Source organism: Tinamus guttatus, unplaced genomic scaffold (genome assembly GCF_059628265.1).
Source record: "Tinamus guttatus ecotype Peru unplaced genomic scaffold, ASM5962826v1 Tinamus_guttatus_pri_ptg000027l, whole genome shotgun sequence".
NCBI lineage: Eukaryota > Metazoa > Chordata > Aves > Tinamiformes > Tinamidae > Tinamus > Tinamus guttatus.
In genome coordinates this window covers 4481213-4497598 of record NW_028288561.1, presented here as the reverse complement: position 1 = coordinate 4497598, position 16386 = coordinate 4481213, and the positions used below count along the sequence as shown (strand labels likewise).

Here is a 16386-nt window from a genome sequence, read left to right as displayed (position 1 = left end):
TAATCAAGGCACTGGACTTTCTACCTATTTCCCCTGGTAGTTGCAAAGACGTCTACCAACGTGAGCTGCAGTTGAAGTTGCAGAATGGACCAATCTTCTAGTGCTACCACAATTTTTAGCACTCTATCAGTTACAAGTATTTATGGAATTAAGCCACTCAACCCTCCCTGAAGATGCTTGCATAATTCAGAACAATTCATATTTGAAAAGTATAACAAATTCCCTGTTTTTAATGAGTTTTCACTAATGAAATCTGGGAACTTTTTTTTTTTTTTTTTTTTTTGAGAGAGAAAATGTTTTCTTCATCAACATTGGTTTCACAAGTCTATTACACATGCAAAAAAAATTAACAGGGCTGAACCAAAAGGCTTCTTAGGATTTAAGCAAAGACAATTAAAGTGTGTCATAAAAGCACACCCTAAATTAAGGCAATCTAGGGAGCACAATTAACATTTACAGAAAAAATAATCTTGCATTTTACTCCTCAGAGTTTCTAAATGGAAATGAATTCTTCGCAACAAGGTTTCTAATGTTGTTGCTTTCAAATATTACTGTATTTGTTAAAAAGTCACATCAACGAGAAGTAGCAGCTTATTTTTGCATGCTTATGTGCATTTTAATGGAAACATGTTGTACAAGCCCATAGATCCAAAAATCACAGACAGTGGAGAAAGCCCTGGATTCCTGGGAGACAGTCTAGCAAGGCGCTGGCTCCAACACCAGAGCCAGAACCAGCTACTGCCAATCCCGTTTGTTTGCAGCGGCCTTTTGGAGGCTTTCACAGCCTAATGGTGCTGATGGTATCCCTTAAATTATTTTAACACCCCAGGCGGAGAGAGATGCTTTTCAAAACTCTGCATGAGGGTTTACAGTTTAGCTGCCAAGAACTATTTACACTGAATTGTAACAAATTCTGGACATCTGAAATTTAGAAAATGTAGGAAATCTTTTTTTATTTTCTCTTCCTCAGATATAGTCTGCTTCAATCACTTTTAGCTCAAAGTACACAGGACAATTCCCATCCAAGTTCAACGTCTTGCACAATGTATATTAAGAACTACACTTTCCTTTACAGTATTTGGATAGAAAATACATCGCCAGTTGCCTTACTGGAGTTAAGATTTCACTGTCATTGTAATGCCACCTACACAGAAAATGACATCTCTGTCCCACTTCTGACAATACGAAATTACATTATGCTACAGAACACACACAAAAAAAGCTTCTAAAGATAATTTATGTCATTGCTCCTTTCACTTAGAGAATGATTCATACATAGATACATTAACATTTCTGCAAGTATTTGTGTCAGTTAATACTATTTCAAAAAAAAAAAAAAAAAGAGCAATTGACCAATTAAGTTGGAGGTGTTTTATTACTTCTTTGAATTCATTAGGCATGATAAAATGTCAAAAGCACCAGTCAAGACAGAAATAAATAACACAATCTCATGTTAGAAAGTTGCAAATACAGTATATTAAATTATAGCAATTTGCTGCTTCACACCAGAAGATGTAGACAGCACACCAGGGAGACAGTAGTTTTACTCATGATCATTGAAGAGATCTATACCAAAACAGGGAAGCTGCACACCCAACTAAAAGCATCATTCCTTCTTTAACCAATTTACTCGGGGAAGTCAATCAAGGGTTTGAACTGGCATTGGAAGTTCAAAATCCCCTTTGTCCGGAGGTAACAGGGGGGTACAAAGCTTTTCACAATAAGCCACGCAAAGAGCTGAGGCTTTAGGTCTCTGTAGTCGTCTTTGTCAGGTCTGCTCCTGCACTAAGCTTAGAGCTGTGCCTTGGGTCCTCCTCACTATATACACACAATAAAGACACAAGCTCAGGGCAGGCAGAGGACTCCTGTTTCCCATACGCAACATTAGAATCATTAATATCATGAAACTGTACATCAGAGGCCTTTTGCAGATTAACCCTGCAGGTTTATGGGGATCACTGTATCCGTTAGAAAGGGAGATAAAAGTTACAGCCCCTTAAGCAAAAACAATCCACAAAAAAAGCCATATTAAAAATATTAAGACAAGGCCTCTAAAATTGCACATCACTTCAGGCCTGAATTAAATCATGAATAATCTATTACTAAAACGCTTCCCTATTTTCTTTCACAGCCCACAGCAAAATTTTTCAGCTGCAAAAAAATAGAAAAACAAATTCTGTACTACAGCCTAATACCCGTCAGTTGCATCACATCTGTCTTGGGCAGTACAAGACTTAACATGCTCTCCTCCAGGTAGGGGTTCGAAAAAGCAATATTCTGTCAGGGAGAATTAATGCAATATATACTGTAGTGAAGTCACATTTTTCTTAATGCAGGTTTACCAACCTGTATGGGCAGAGGTACTGTAAAATAAACAGCTTATGCAACAACAGTAGAATGAAATAACCCAGATCTGCCATAGCAGGCCAGATGATGTAGCAGGCTAAAAGGTAATTTCTGTATTTTTTGGCTTCAACTTTATCACTGTTTCAATGTAATGCTTGTACTTTTAAACTATATAAAAAAACTGTACATGAAAATCTGCACGCAATCTTTCTGAAGAGGAAAAACAATCCCATGATTACTCAAGCTTAGAAAATTTTGTAATTAACTAAGTATGCTAGATTATGTCAATGATTTATGTCAATGCTATTTACAAGATTAAGTACTATTCTGATTCTTAGTAATGGTGCAATATCTAAATTAAGATCACAGGGTTGGATTAGGGTCTGGTTGTTAAAAGCTTTCCTTTTTAGCAGTCTATCCAGTTTTCGGTGGGCTTGAGTCTGAACCAAGAGTCAAACATTTCTGTGCTTCTTTTAATACATCGTATATCCAGATCCATTTTTGTTATCGAACCCCATGACTCAGTAACATGATTTAAATTTGAAGCCCAGGATAACAGTGACATAAGATGACTGAAAACACAGCTTTGGTCACAGTAACACACTACTTCCTGTACACATTAATAAAAAGAAATATGAAATTGAAGTTCATGTTCTATGTTTCCAAATACCTCTGGATAAAGAGACAGATAATCCATTTCCGAGGATCACTGAATTCCTGGTATTTTCCTTATGTCCTTTACAAACACCTCACAGATGACCAGACTTGTACTTCCAAAGTTCTTCTGAAGCATTGCACAAGCTTTGTACCATGAGGGCTTATACATTCAAAGGCAGCTTTCTGGAGTGCAGGTCCATCCATTCACATTGGGAAAAAAGTTCACAAAATGCAAAAAATTAAGAAAAGTGAAACCTAGTGTGACTTTACACCAATGAGAACAACAATAAGGACAATTACTACAACAAACAAAATTAAAATAACAAGCATCTTCCGATTCTTCTTTTGATATTGCTCTGCCTATAAACAAACAGAAGAGAGACAATTAATACCCAGATTTCTGCAGAACTCTGAAGAGACTTGTGTAGTATAATCGAGTGCATGTATTCTAATATTTGTTTTTGGTTAACTTGACATTTCATACAATGTATATTGCAAGCAACTCCCACAAAATACCTCCAGTCTCACTACCAACTTCACACTGAAGTTGCATTTAGCCATACGAGGAGAGGTTCTTTAGAGAAGGCCCTTTGTGTTTGTTAAACAACCTTGCTGTGACTTTCCTTCAGCAGTCCTTGAGAAGATCCTATGCCCCCATAAGACACTGCACATAATACTGTTATACAGAAGTGATACTTTATTTGTAAGAACACTCAGCTACGAAGACTGTGGAAACAAAAAACTGGCATTTGGGTATGTCAAGGTCTGAACAATAAGATCTGGTAAAATACTTTAGCTCATTCTGCTGGTACAAGATTGCTCTATTGTACTCAAAGGATATTAAAATTCATAATAAAACTTCATGTTTTAATAGGGGTTTTTGTTGTACCTGATTCAGCTGTGCATTTTCATTTAAATTCAATTAGAACTGAAAGTTTTCATTTTGATTTGGTTCTCAGTTTTCTGCTTCATTCCTTCTTTCTTCTAACCACATTTTCTCATCCCTTTCCTCTTTTTCCCAGGGGAATTAAAAGGAGGCAATGTGGAAAAAACTCTCCAAAAGGCAAATGAAAGTCTGCTAATAGAAGCTAAACAAAACTTGCATTTAATTCGTTTCAAGTTAATAAATCTTGAAAATTTAAAGGGGAAAGGAAATTAATTCTGCTTCTTTACAGTCCCCAGAAAATAATTATTTGTTATCAAATCTACTAATGAGGATTTTTGACCTGCACCAATGTCATGTGCAAACATTGTGACTAGTTAATCAAGCTTGGAAGTATCACAAAGCAGTAACTTTCATTCCAATTTTCATGTGCAGGATGACCTGGTAACTGGCAATTCATATCACAAGATTCCTGGAGCGAATGCTTGCAATTTCTGTGAAACTGCCTTATAGTTAGTTTGTGATAATTACGCCACTTAGAAATGGACATTGCACACATTAAGAAAGAATAAAGTTACCAAAACTTTTAAAAACACCACAATATCTGTGTTTTATATTATCATTCAGATGTGTGTGCACATGGTAGGCAAGAAAATTTCTATATTGTACTGGAAACGTCTAATCTAAACTGCATATTGCATCAAAAATCCGTATTCTATTGGCAAGCAGAAAAGGGGGTTACTGATGATTCATTAACTACTACTAAACTAGAAATAGTCTTTTATTACAATTGATTCATTTATTTTCAGTTCAGTTTGTGCAAATTGCTTGCAATTACTTTAAAACTTATTTCCCAGAGGTTAATGCCATACTTTAATGGTCCCAATTTAGCTCTATGCAAAACAAAAATAAACCTATAATGCAATTTACTTTGATCTTCTCAAATGGCACCTTTTTGCTGACAAAATATTGTCTGCCATAACCTGAGGAAGTTGAGTGTGCATTAATAAGATGCCCACATTTCCCAGACAGAATGTTCTACTCATACAGAGGTTTTTGCATACATCTCTAATTCCATTTTATTTCCAGCAGCGAAAGGGACTGAACTGAGCTGACAAGTCAGAACTTTGCTTAAAATCAAAAGAAAACAACAACAACGAAGTCAAGAAAACAAAACAACCGCAAAAATCTGTGTTCTGCTGCCAATTCAAAACTGTCAGATGTTCGCCATAAAAGCTTCACATTAAAAGCATAAGGTTGGACCTAACTTCTAACAAATGTCATACTGCAAGAAAAAACAAACAAACATACAAAGTTATCCTTGCTACTCACTGAGATAACACTTTCAAGCCAGGCTATATTAACTAACTGATTGAAATCTGCAGTGAGGTATGCAATAACCAGTGCTATTTCAGGAGTGCCTGGCTCTCAGAACGAACACCAAAGACAGAAGGAATTGTAGGCAGGTCCCAACATGTCTGCAACAAAGATCAGAGGACACTGCTTGGATGCCCCAAAAAGTGAATCAGGAACTTAATGCTAGGCATCAAGTATGTTGTTAAAACAAGTTATCTGGAAAGATCCTACTAGAGTACAGTTGGACATTTTGTGCTGTACAGTCATCATATCCAACAAGGAAGACATCTAGATGAAAAATGGCTCTTAAGAACTTAATGGTTATTAAATTATAAAAGATTATTAGGTATGCAAAGCATCTTAAGTATTCTGTGAGCTTACCTTATGCAACTGTTTTAGGCCCTCTTCAGTTTTGACACATGACTGCTCAACATTGTAGTCAATTCTATCTAGAACTGTTCCCTAAACAAAATGAGAGAATGAATACCAACTGGAATCTAAACACACTCCATAAAGCAATTATGGCTATAATCAACAGGGTAATAAACAAGGTTTAACAACAAAGAGCTAATGAACTGTGTAAGCTCTGAACTTCTACAGAAGAACTGGCCAGGACTTTTTTTTTAGGGGACATCCTCATTCAGTGCTTAACTGGCAACCCTGTCACCATCTCACATCATATCCTTTACTGATTTCTTACTCCCCATTCACGTGCTCTTGGCTGAGAGGTTCAGCCCAAACATAACCTTTGGGAGAAATAACCAAGCTCTAATATTCTACACTAGTCTAACCTTCAGGACTAACTACTCATTTTTCCCCTTTTTTTTTTTTCTCTCTCCTTAATTCATCTTCCGGCAGATACCGAGCACAGGAAACCTGAGACTGAACAAATGAAGTTTGGAAAAGTGATAAACACATGAAAACAGGACATTAAAACAGGAAGCATCTGGAAGCCTTGATGCTACATGGAATCTCCTATTTCTCACTAACACTGCGGTGCCAGTATACCTGTTCTACTATCATTGCTCCCAGGTCCCTAAATATTTCATTCAGATCAGAGATTGACTGTACAATCTGACGGATTTCTCGTTCCCGTTCTTCAACCATTAACGTATTTTGCTCCACCAGTGCTAGCTGGTCATCTGTAAAACCCTGTTGAAATAAAAGATTTAAATGTTAAATTATCATTAACAGTATGTTATTACTAGACATAATTATTGTAAGATTTCATAACATAACAGTGTTCTTGGAACCTCCATGACAATTATCTAAAAAATCTTGCTGTATTTTAAAAACAGAATTTGAGTTGCTAAGATAATTCAGAAGGCTATTCACAGTTATAATAGAGAAAATATAAATTTTACATGCTGTTTAAACATATAAAGACGTTTTCAGAAGAGGTTTGTCCTAAAATAGTGTTTTTATTGATGTAAAGAACTAATATGTGCAAGGGACTTTTAATTATGGAATATCTATAGTGTTTGATCAGCATTACAGAAAATCTCAATGTCGATGATCATTAAAATGTGTAAAGACAAAACATGATTTTTTAAAAAACTATAGAGATGATGGTACAAAGTCCTCTTAACATCTCAAAACCAATACAATCCTAGTCAGGTAAATATATCATGCAAAGATCCAAAAATGTTTTTTTTCCATGTAATTTGGTGCTTAGTACACATGAGCTTTTCACCCTTTTTTGATATTTTCATATTAAAAGTATACTAAACAAACAAACCAAAACACCCCCTGCATTGATTTAAAGTACTAATACCCTTACCTACCCTATCATAAAGTGTATTGTCTTCACCATCATCCATAAGTGGAACGGAGGTGTCAAAAAAGTGTTTGGATCTTTCTTCTCTGTTCTTCATGCCTGTAAAAGACAAATTGCATTTCAGAACATTGTTTAGGCACACTAAAGAAGTCACTCAGACTTCCTATCAACTTTCAAAAACGCGTGTAGGTAGAAGAGTATCTTCCAATAGCTTTTAGAGGAACAAGATGCACAATGGAGAGTAAGATCTGAAGCACAAGATAGAAAGAAATAAGAAAAAATCTGGCTAATAAATGAAATAACTAGCAGATTCTGATTGTAAACTGTCATACAGGTTTGTTTTCTAACAAACATCTTGGCAGATGACAATTTGAGGAGCAATGAGCAAATTTGTAAAGAAGAAATATATGTCCAATTTCACCAATGTATTTAACCATGAAATTTCTGTTTTATTAATATGAAGGAGACATACACATACAGTTAAGCAGATTGAGCACAGGCTATTAGAAACCCCTAAATTCTCATCTCCATTCTGGTGCTAGGAGTATCACTTAACTGTTCTGTGCTTCAGTTTTCTCAACGAAGGAAATAGGCACTGCTTAGTTACTGTTCTTCACAGAAAGTGCCCGTGCATTCCTGTATTTCTTATGCTTACGTTTTAGATAGTCAGACTGTGCATGCCTAAAGTTGGTGGATAGATCCTGAAGGGACTGTGCTAGGGAAGACACTACATTCCTGAGAACACGTTGTTCTTGTTCTGTACAACTGCGTGACCTGCTCTGCAACACTTGGACTGCTCTCTGACACCTGTGAAACAACTGAGAAAACACTTCTGTTAGTTCAGCAACACACATTGTAAATATGACATCGCTAAAGTCCAAAATGTAAGACTAAGATTTTGACTTATAGATTTTTAAAGCAAAGTCCCTGTTGAGCAACCCAGTGTTTAGAAGAGCCCACAAGAGTGTTCACAGAATGAAAACACTGAATATGGACAAACAATCTATTAAAAGCTAACAGGGTAGCAAATACATTTTCTTCAAGCTGTTCAGACTAGAAGATGCTGAATAAAATTCTGTATTCCTGCCAAGATACCTGCAAGTGTGATTTATTAAGCATCCAATCTTATTCCAAGGGAGAAAAGCAAGCAGGTAAATAAAGGAACAGAGAGTTTAAGTGACTTATTGAGGAGTTCACTGAGCAGTAGTAGCGAACATAGAATCCAGGAGACTGGTTCACAGAAAATACTGATTATAGAAGATCTAACTTATTCTAAGGAAAACACTGCTTCCCATGAGGATATGCATCATAGATATGCTATACTGTAGTTTTAAAACTGAAAGAAATCTGTACCTGTGTGATCTCTTGAGTGGTTATTTCTATTGCATGTTCTTCTTCACTGCTGTCATCCAATGTTGGTCTGTTTAGATGTTTATCATGAAGACTGGCTAATTCTTTCATCTTCTGTTTAACCCTGGTGATATCATACTGAATCTAAAACACAAAAACCAACAATGGAGAAAGGGAAGTGACTAATGTTTCAGAGGAAAAGGTTCCGACAAATGATAGATAAATACTGCAAAAACATTAAAAGAAACATCTGTAACATAAAAGAGTAGACTAAAGATCATTAAAAAACAAACATAAAAAGCCAAGCTCTTAGAGAAATTTTTCATGGGCTTTGTGTGTTTGCTATTTTCGGCAAAACTGTGCTGTTTTCAATTATGCATCATTAAGTTGCAATAATATTTTTATTATTATACAATTAATGTCATAGTAAGAAAGGTTTAGCCAACTTCCAAAAATAAAAATGAAAATTCAGGTCACACCATCTCTGTTAAACATCCTATAGATTGGGTTCAACAGTGTTAAAGGACAAGCTTTCATACTGGTCACTAGAAATAAATCTGTGAGGATTTGGGGTCTGTTCAGTTGGATCTTTTAAAAGGCTCAAATAAACAATGAAGTGGAAGAGAGGAAGCTTTTAAGCTTTTTTTTTTTTTTTTTTTTTTTTTTTTTTTTTTAAATCTCCTCCCTTCCAAACTTTGAACTTTTGGATTTTGTATCCACCTTTATAAGCCAAGAACTTTGTTTTCTTAGAACTCTAGGATCTTGTGCCGTCTCAAGTCATTCAGTGCTCATCTATGATGTGCCCTGTTCTAACAGTCCAAATGAAATGCTAACACTGGACTCCCACTGATCATGGAAATCCAGCCACTGATCCTGGAAATTCAACCTTTTAGAATTTCTGGCCCTAAATAATTTTCCTTCATTTCATTTGCAAGATAGCTTTTAAGATAATAAAATACAGCGTGGCTCAAATCTACCCTTAACAGGTGATCCAGCAGTATCAGAATGTGTGTGTGTGTGTGTGGGGGAGCTTGCTTTAATCTTTTTTCTAACACTACTTCTATTATAAAACCTCAGAAACAATATTGTCACAGTTACAATCCAATAAATTCTGCTGTGAAATCACACCCAGCGTTGCATTTAACACACAACTTACTTCTTCTGCTCCATCAACCCATTTTGGAGGTAAGCGTTTTGTTACACCAATTGCTGCTTCAGGATCTAAGCTTATTCCTGACACCAGAGCCATACGATCGTCAGCAAGCTGCAGAAGATGAGAAAAATACCCTTAAAACCAAAAAATTAACTCTACTCAAATTAGATGCATATCCTTAAGCATTAGGAAACAGTGCACATATGCCTTCCTTTTCCATAAAAATAGCCTCAAAATGCATTTGCACATGAAGCAATTAAAACCATGCTCCACATTTTGCAGTTGTTCCCTCGTATACTAATGACTTACATTCCCTACTTCCTACAGGATCTGAAAGATGGAACCTAACCTTAAAGTAGGCTCTTAACATTTTTTCAAGGGATACATGTGGCATTGCTGTGAGAATTCAAGTAATTCTTGCACAAGAGTAAAAGGTGAATTTTGTTTTAGGGTTTGTTTAGGATTCATGACCAGTGGATCCTTAATCTACAGTGTAACATGGCTTATGCTATTTTCACAAGCAAGTTTAACAAACTAATTTGGAGAAAATTCCCAATAATCATGTTTGCTATTTCCTCACAAAATTAAAATGATATATATATACATTCCCATCAAATAGCCTTATATTTAGTCAGATGCTCATATGCTGCATAGCAAGCATTCCTGCAAATTGACATGCAACTAAATTTGATATATCATTTATTTAATGGAAATTAGAATGTGCTAAGCACAAATTACTGAGTCAATGAGTGATCCACACTTCTCTCTCCCAATCATATGAGCTTGCTGTTTCAGTTGTATGGTCTAAAGCAAATAAAGTCTTGCATGAAATTAGGTAGAATAAATCTCCAGAATCTTTCACACATTGCCAGAGAAAGTGAAACAAGACAAGGTGCTGGTCAGCCTTATGCACTGCTTTCCCCAGGTCCAGAGAGGGCTGGAACTGATGTGATAGGGGAAATAGGGGACAAGTCTTACCTGCAGGACTGCAGGAGGTCCCTTACCCTCCCCATTTTCGTTACATGCTTCCCAACTGGAAAAACAGCTTCAAGCATAAGACTTTGCCACAGCCAAAGTTCTGAAAGACTCCTAACTGACAGCTCCTGGGCCTCTGAAGCCCACAACATTGGGCATTCGCTCTAATTCTTATCTGAAAAAATGTTGCAAGGAGCAAAGAAAAGCCCTATTTTGCTAGGGAACCTCATCATTTGTATCCACTGCAGATCACTTCTAGTTTTATAGCAAAACCAAACAAAACATCCAAGAAGAGAAAAGTGCTAAAATGGAAAGATCCAAATGATATACAAGTAAGCTGAGGCACTTAACTGAGGACCGAGAAGTATTTAATGCATTCTGGATAAGCATATTTACATTTTTCATCAAAACTACCAAATGTGATTTTCTCTATGCAACTAGCAGTTACAAAAGTGCGTATTTATCTTCATCTCTTCTCCTCCCCAGTAGCCTTTTCCGCTTTATTTAATATTATTTTTCTCTGCTCAAATTGGGTAGAGCTCTGCAGCACCATCCTCCTGCACTCACTGACTTCAGGAATAACAGGTCAGAACAGAGATCACCGACGTGTCGGTGACTTCAATTCTATGCACAGCTCTGGGCAATGCATAATACAAGGCCCTGATCCTAAGTAAGGCCTCGGGGAACAGTGCTAACACAGGAAGGTAACATCAGCAACCTGGAAGGAAAGCAAAAAGGCATGCGTTCTCAGCAGCAATGCACCCGACGTGGATTTACAGGAACTTAATACAAAATCATTTCAGAAATAGCGTACTGCATTAGTCCTCCTTAGAGGAGATGACATATTACTGCATCTTGCTTTGCAGACCTGTAATAATACAGAAAAAAACCCTTTATCACAATTAACAGAAGTCACATAATTTGAATAAATGAAGTGTGACAAGTCAGGGTTTAATATTTTTGAAGACTGAAGCACACTGATCTACAGCAGCACTGTAGCAGGTACTGAAGGGTATGATAGAGTTTTTGGAGACAGTGTATTTCTGGAAATGAAATCCCAACATGCAGAGTTGAAGAATTAAAAGATTTTAAGCAAAACACAACTCATTTCAAGTAGCTTTTACAAAGTTACAAAATGTTGGTGACAAATGTGTCAGAATCTTACTTTTCTAACTGTGATTAGAAATGGATTTCCAAGTGCGGGTTTAATTACTTTGAGATACAGAAGCTTAAACATGACGAACAACAAGGAAAAAAGGAATGTAATAATAGTAATGCCTTGGTCTGATTTTGGGTGTCTCTTGTAGAGATGTCTTTATCTGCTTTGGTACCATTACTAGCAAAACATGCTGTTCCCCCTCAATGGGACAGCACTGTAGAGCAGGTACAAAGAAATCCATTTCTGAAGAGGTGCAGTGTAAGACCAGGTTCACTCTGTTTAGAGCAGGAGGCTGAACCTGATCTCCACAGGTCCCTTGCACCCAGCAGGTCTGATTATATGACTTAAAATCAAGTATGACACACACGTAACTCGCTGTGTGCAAGACCAGGAAGCAACACTTAGCCCTGGACTATGTATGCATCCCAGTCGTCCCTCGCCTCCAAGGGGAAGGCAGGGGATGCATGGAACCAGCAGCCAGGATAGGTTTTTATTTCTATTTGCCAGTTGCAGATAGAAATGCCAGACTGTGCAACTTCAGAGACAAAATGCTTGCACTTAAAATATTTACTGTATCACCCATGATACCTAGTTATTTTGCTGTTCATTCTTGGAGAAAATAATTAAAACAAAGCAAAACGCTCACTTCCTATTTTCCTCAGAGATTTTTAGGTTTTCCCATACCAGGTCTGGAAGTCTTTGTGCTCCCTCCCCCATAGCTTTCTAAAGCCAGTGCCTCTTCCTCCCTTGGCAATTCTTCCCTGAAAGCCTGTACTTCCCTTGGACCTTTCTATTTCCTGATCAGTGAAGTTTGTAGAGTCAGATGTGGCACAGCACAAAAAACAGTTTGGAGTTCATTGTTTAAAGTTACTATATCCCTTGGGTGTGCAATAAGTCAAGCTAGTTTTATATCCACATATATGGCAACACTGGAGCATTATCTCACAAAATGTTTGTGTTCCCTATGTAGCGTTGTCCTTTTTACTGTGCAAAGAGACACCTCAACTTATATAATGAAATTTCATAAATTAGCAGAATCAAAAAGGAACATTTTAGATCAGCGATGCAAGTTTCACACACATGACAGAATAAATGTGAAAAAGACAATACCTCATCCAGCTCCTGAAGTGATTTGTGGATCCCATCAGCCCCATCCAGTTAGAGACAGCAAAAGATAAAAGGGAAAAAAGGGAAACATAGGACAGAAGTAGGGTATGGTCAATTGAGAAAATAACAGAATTTTGCTTTTAAATGACAGTTTACCAAGAACAAAACAACCTGGCTTTTAAAACAAAACTAGCCAATAAAAAGTACAATATCATGATGTATTTAAGACAGCATTTTGCTTGACACATTACTTTTTCTTTTCTTTTTTTTTTTTTTTTTTTAATATTTCAGTTGCTTGGTAAACAGAAGAAAACATAAGAGATCAATATAAGAGTATTTAAGGTAACTGCACAATAAAATTTCTAGTTACTAAAATTCCATGTGGAAAAAAAGTACAATGCAATATTAGAATAGACTGAAGTGTAACAGCAAGGATAATTTGATTGCAGTATTCAACATCTAACTCAGAGTTAGAAGGCTTTGATTATGATTGGATAATCGACATACAAACTTGGGTAAAACATTTTTGGTAAACATCACAGTTATCACAGCATAAAACAGAGAAAATAAAACTCCAAAGCAAAGGCAAACATATTATATGCTCACTTATGTGTAAAACTGCAATTATGTTCTAGTTTCAGGGAGCATTAGTTTTGCAGGCACCTCAAAAACACAACAGGCTGGTGGCCTCAGTGCGTCTGCAGCTTCACTTGGCACCACTTTGTGCTGCAGAGGCTCTATGTAAGGAATAGGAGGTGTCACTGTAAGACTAATGAAGCAAATGTGTCACATTAAGATGAGGACAAAATACTCGTTGTTTAAGAAAGCAGCAGGCTTTACTTAATGGTCTCCTTTATTCTGTATCAAGCTGGTGAAATAAAACGATGACATTACAAATGTTAGGCCAATTACTTGAGTTTAAGGAGTGGTTAACGATCAGCATGAGGATGCACATTCTAGGGCAGAATGCAATTTTTGGCATATAGTTCTCATAACAAGGGAGTTCTCCAGCAGAAGCCAAAGTACTAAAGACTACAGTTTGTAATACTGTCCTGCTAGTATCCTGTAGCCTGGCTCTGGGAACACTACTGAAAATAAAATAAATCAGCTGCGACTGTTGCAGTAATAGGCACCTCAGAAACACTCGAGGTCGCTGCTCCCACTCTGCCATCCTCACATTTAAAACATGCAGGTAGGAAACGGCAGGTATGGGGCTGAAAACTGTCAGAGCGAAGAGCGAAGTTTAGTCGTTAACTAACTTCACCCACAGCACAAGAGAGGAGCAGCTTCCACCCTCTGCCTGCTTTGCTCGCATTTGAACCAGCATCCTAGAAAACAGCTTCAATTAACGCTGACAAATACTGTAAACAAGTTTTTTTATGCAGGAACTAAACCTTACTGCACTCCTTGTTGAATCTGAGTGTAGCTTCACTGCTCGGTAGTGTGAAATCTGCATTTTAACTACTGCAAACTTTCTAAGTCATATTAATATTATGAATACCACCCAAAAATGATGCTATTCTTGGCAAAAACATGTTAAGAAGAAAGTGGTAAAACAAAACATACATAATACACATTACTTGTTGTGACCCTTGCTGTTCTGCAAATGCAATTCAATACATAGCTAATATAAAGGCAGGTTTAGCAAAGTTAACAATTAACAAAGTTTGCTCCATAGCAACTCATCAGTTGAAATAAAGTACTGAGCACAAACCATTGCTTTTTCTAACAACAAGAAAATCAGTAGGGCAAAGGGATGGAGAAAGATGGACGGACCAGCAGACACTTCCTGCTGCAAATAACTGAGAAGGTTGCACAGAGAGTGGAAACGACTGGTCGCTCTGCACTGGAGGGTGTTTCTGTTACCAACTAGAAAAATCAGCTGAGCTTGGCAGCCAAGGGGAAAGTCTCATCACTGAAATCCAACCCTTAGCATCCTTCAAGCTGCTGCTTTCACAAAAGCCTCCTTGCACACATTTTGAGGAGAATGATTTTTGGTTTCAGAGCAACCTTCAAGTCCTAAGTTTTCCATCTCAGCTCAAAAATTAAACCAGCTTAAAAATTTAGAAAAAGTTGCATAAAATCAACCACCACTGAACAATCAGCTTTGAAGTTTCTGCAATGAAGAACCAAATTAGAATCTACTAGGCTCTTCCCTTCACAGACAACTTGCAATATTACTTTTGGTGGAGGAGAAAGGATAAAGAAGAGGGGAACCACAACAAGCTATGGTGAAATTCAAGCACCAGGGTTAATCCACTCCACCGCAGTTAACAGAGCCCGCAGCACAGTGAAGAGAAGAGGTCTGCCCCGCAAAACAACTTTTTTCTTTCATTTGTGAGAGAGATAAAATAGTGTCACACAACACTGCAATGCCCAGCGGCAGGAAAAAGCTATAGGATGAATAGCCGTGTTATCCATGAAGTTAGCAGAGAGGAGCATGGAGGCAGATCTCTTCTATTCATTTTATGGGAAGTAGTAGGGGAAAGAAAGGCTGGGGCAGAATGGGGAGGGAAGGGGGGACGAAGGGAGATAGGACACAGGGTAGGAAGATGAAAGCTTGAATGGAGGGAAGGAGAAGAAAGGGGAGGAAATGAACAGAAAGAAAAGGGAGGGAGCAGGATGGGGGGTGAGGAAAGAGCGGGGGAAAAGGAGGCAGGAAAGAGGGCATGGAAGAAAGAGGGTTGGGAGAACAGGGAGGGAAAGGAGGCAGGGAGGGAGGATAGAAAGGGGGGCAGAGAGGGGACAAGAAATGGGGACAAGGTGGGGAAAGGCTGAAGGAGAGCAGGGAAAGGGATTGGATGGAGGGGGGCAGGGGAGAGAGGATGGGGGCCAGGGAGAGGAGCTGAAGGGGGGCCAGGGAAAGGGGTGGCAGAGAGGCTGAGAGGAGGGCAGGGAGGCCGCTGCATGGAGGGGGGCGCGGGGCTCAGCCGGGGCGGGTCGCGGGCACCGGGCGGCGGTACGGTAGGACGAAGGGAGGAACTCACCGCAGCAGCCATGCTACGTGGCCCCAGAGGGCTGGAGGAGCCGTAACTACTCACTTGCTCGGCCAGCAGCTGCCGGCTCTGCACCGCGTTGTTCCGCAACAACAAGAACGCGTCCGTTAGACGCCGCGTGGCCATGGCCGCCGGCCGGCCGGGGGGCAGGGCCCGGGCCCGGGGCGCAGAGGCCGGGGCAGGGCCGGGCCCGGCGGCGCCGCCGCCCCCTCAGAGCCGCGCGGAGCCCCGCGCCGGGCCCCGCCGCCCGCCGCCGCCGGCCATCGCCCCGCCGGAAGTGGCGGGGCTGCGCCTCACTTCCGGTTGGTGCAGCGCGCCGCGCCTCCGCCCACACCCGCTGCGCGCGTCGGCAGCGTTCCGCCTCCTCGGCGGCCCGGGGTATCCCCGTGTACATTCCCACGTGCATTCCCACGCGCATTCCCACGCGCATTCCCACATTCCCATCACGCTATCCAGGTCCTCTGCTGGAGGACCTGCTCGCTTTGATACCCCAGGTACCGGGGTACCCCAGAAAGCCAAGGGAAAGGACACCTATGAACCGTTTGCAAGAGGCTTTTTAATAAAAACTAAAGTGCTCACTGAAATGATTTTATGAAATGATGAAAGTGCTGACTGCAAGGATTTTTT

The 16386-nt window shown here is 39.0% G+C and overlaps 1 protein-coding gene across 4 annotated transcripts; it reads right to left on the bottom strand.

Moving 5' to 3' along the window:
* Positions 1 to 2515: 2515 nt before the first annotated feature.
* STX16 (syntaxin 16) lies at positions 2516 to 15898 on the bottom strand. Of its 4 annotated transcripts, XM_088528955.1 has the most exons (10): positions 15751 to 15898; positions 12767 to 12778; positions 11312 to 11365; positions 9526 to 9633; positions 8373 to 8513; positions 7675 to 7837; positions 7027 to 7118; positions 6251 to 6394; positions 5624 to 5704; positions 2516 to 3363 (listed from the first exon to the last, which is right to left on the bottom strand). In XM_088528955.1, the coding sequence occupies exons 1-10, from the start codon at positions 15883 to 15885 to the stop codon at positions 3259 to 3261; spliced, it is 1035 nt and encodes a 344-aa protein (XP_088385081.1). In that variant the 5' UTR covers positions 15886 to 15898; the 3' UTR covers positions 2516 to 3258. The 4 variants fall into 4 exon arrangements, with proteins under 4 accessions (XP_088385081.1, XP_088385059.1, XP_088385073.1 ...); XM_088528933.1 differs by lacking the exons at positions 11312 to 11365; positions 12767 to 12778 and having other exon boundaries at positions 15805 to 15898; XM_088528947.1 differs by lacking the exons at positions 11312 to 11365; positions 12767 to 12778 and having other exon boundaries at positions 15751 to 15770.
* Between the last annotated feature and the right edge of the window lie 488 nt (positions 15899 to 16386).

Excerpts from the sequence above, each read along its gene's own strand:
- STX16 (XM_088528955.1), bottom strand. The coding sequence starts at position 15,885 with ATGGCCACGCGGCGTCTAACGGACGCGTTCTTGTTGTTGCGGAACAAC. Across the intron at positions 8,514-9,525 it reads GGGTTGATGGAGCAGAAGAA|ATTCAGTATGATATCACCAG; the intron begins GTAAGTTGTGTG and ends TTTGTGTTTTAG. Across the intron at positions 5,705-6,250 it reads GAGCAATGATAGTAGAACAG|GGAACAGTTCTAGATAGAAT; the intron begins GTATACTGGCAC and ends CATTTTGTTTAG.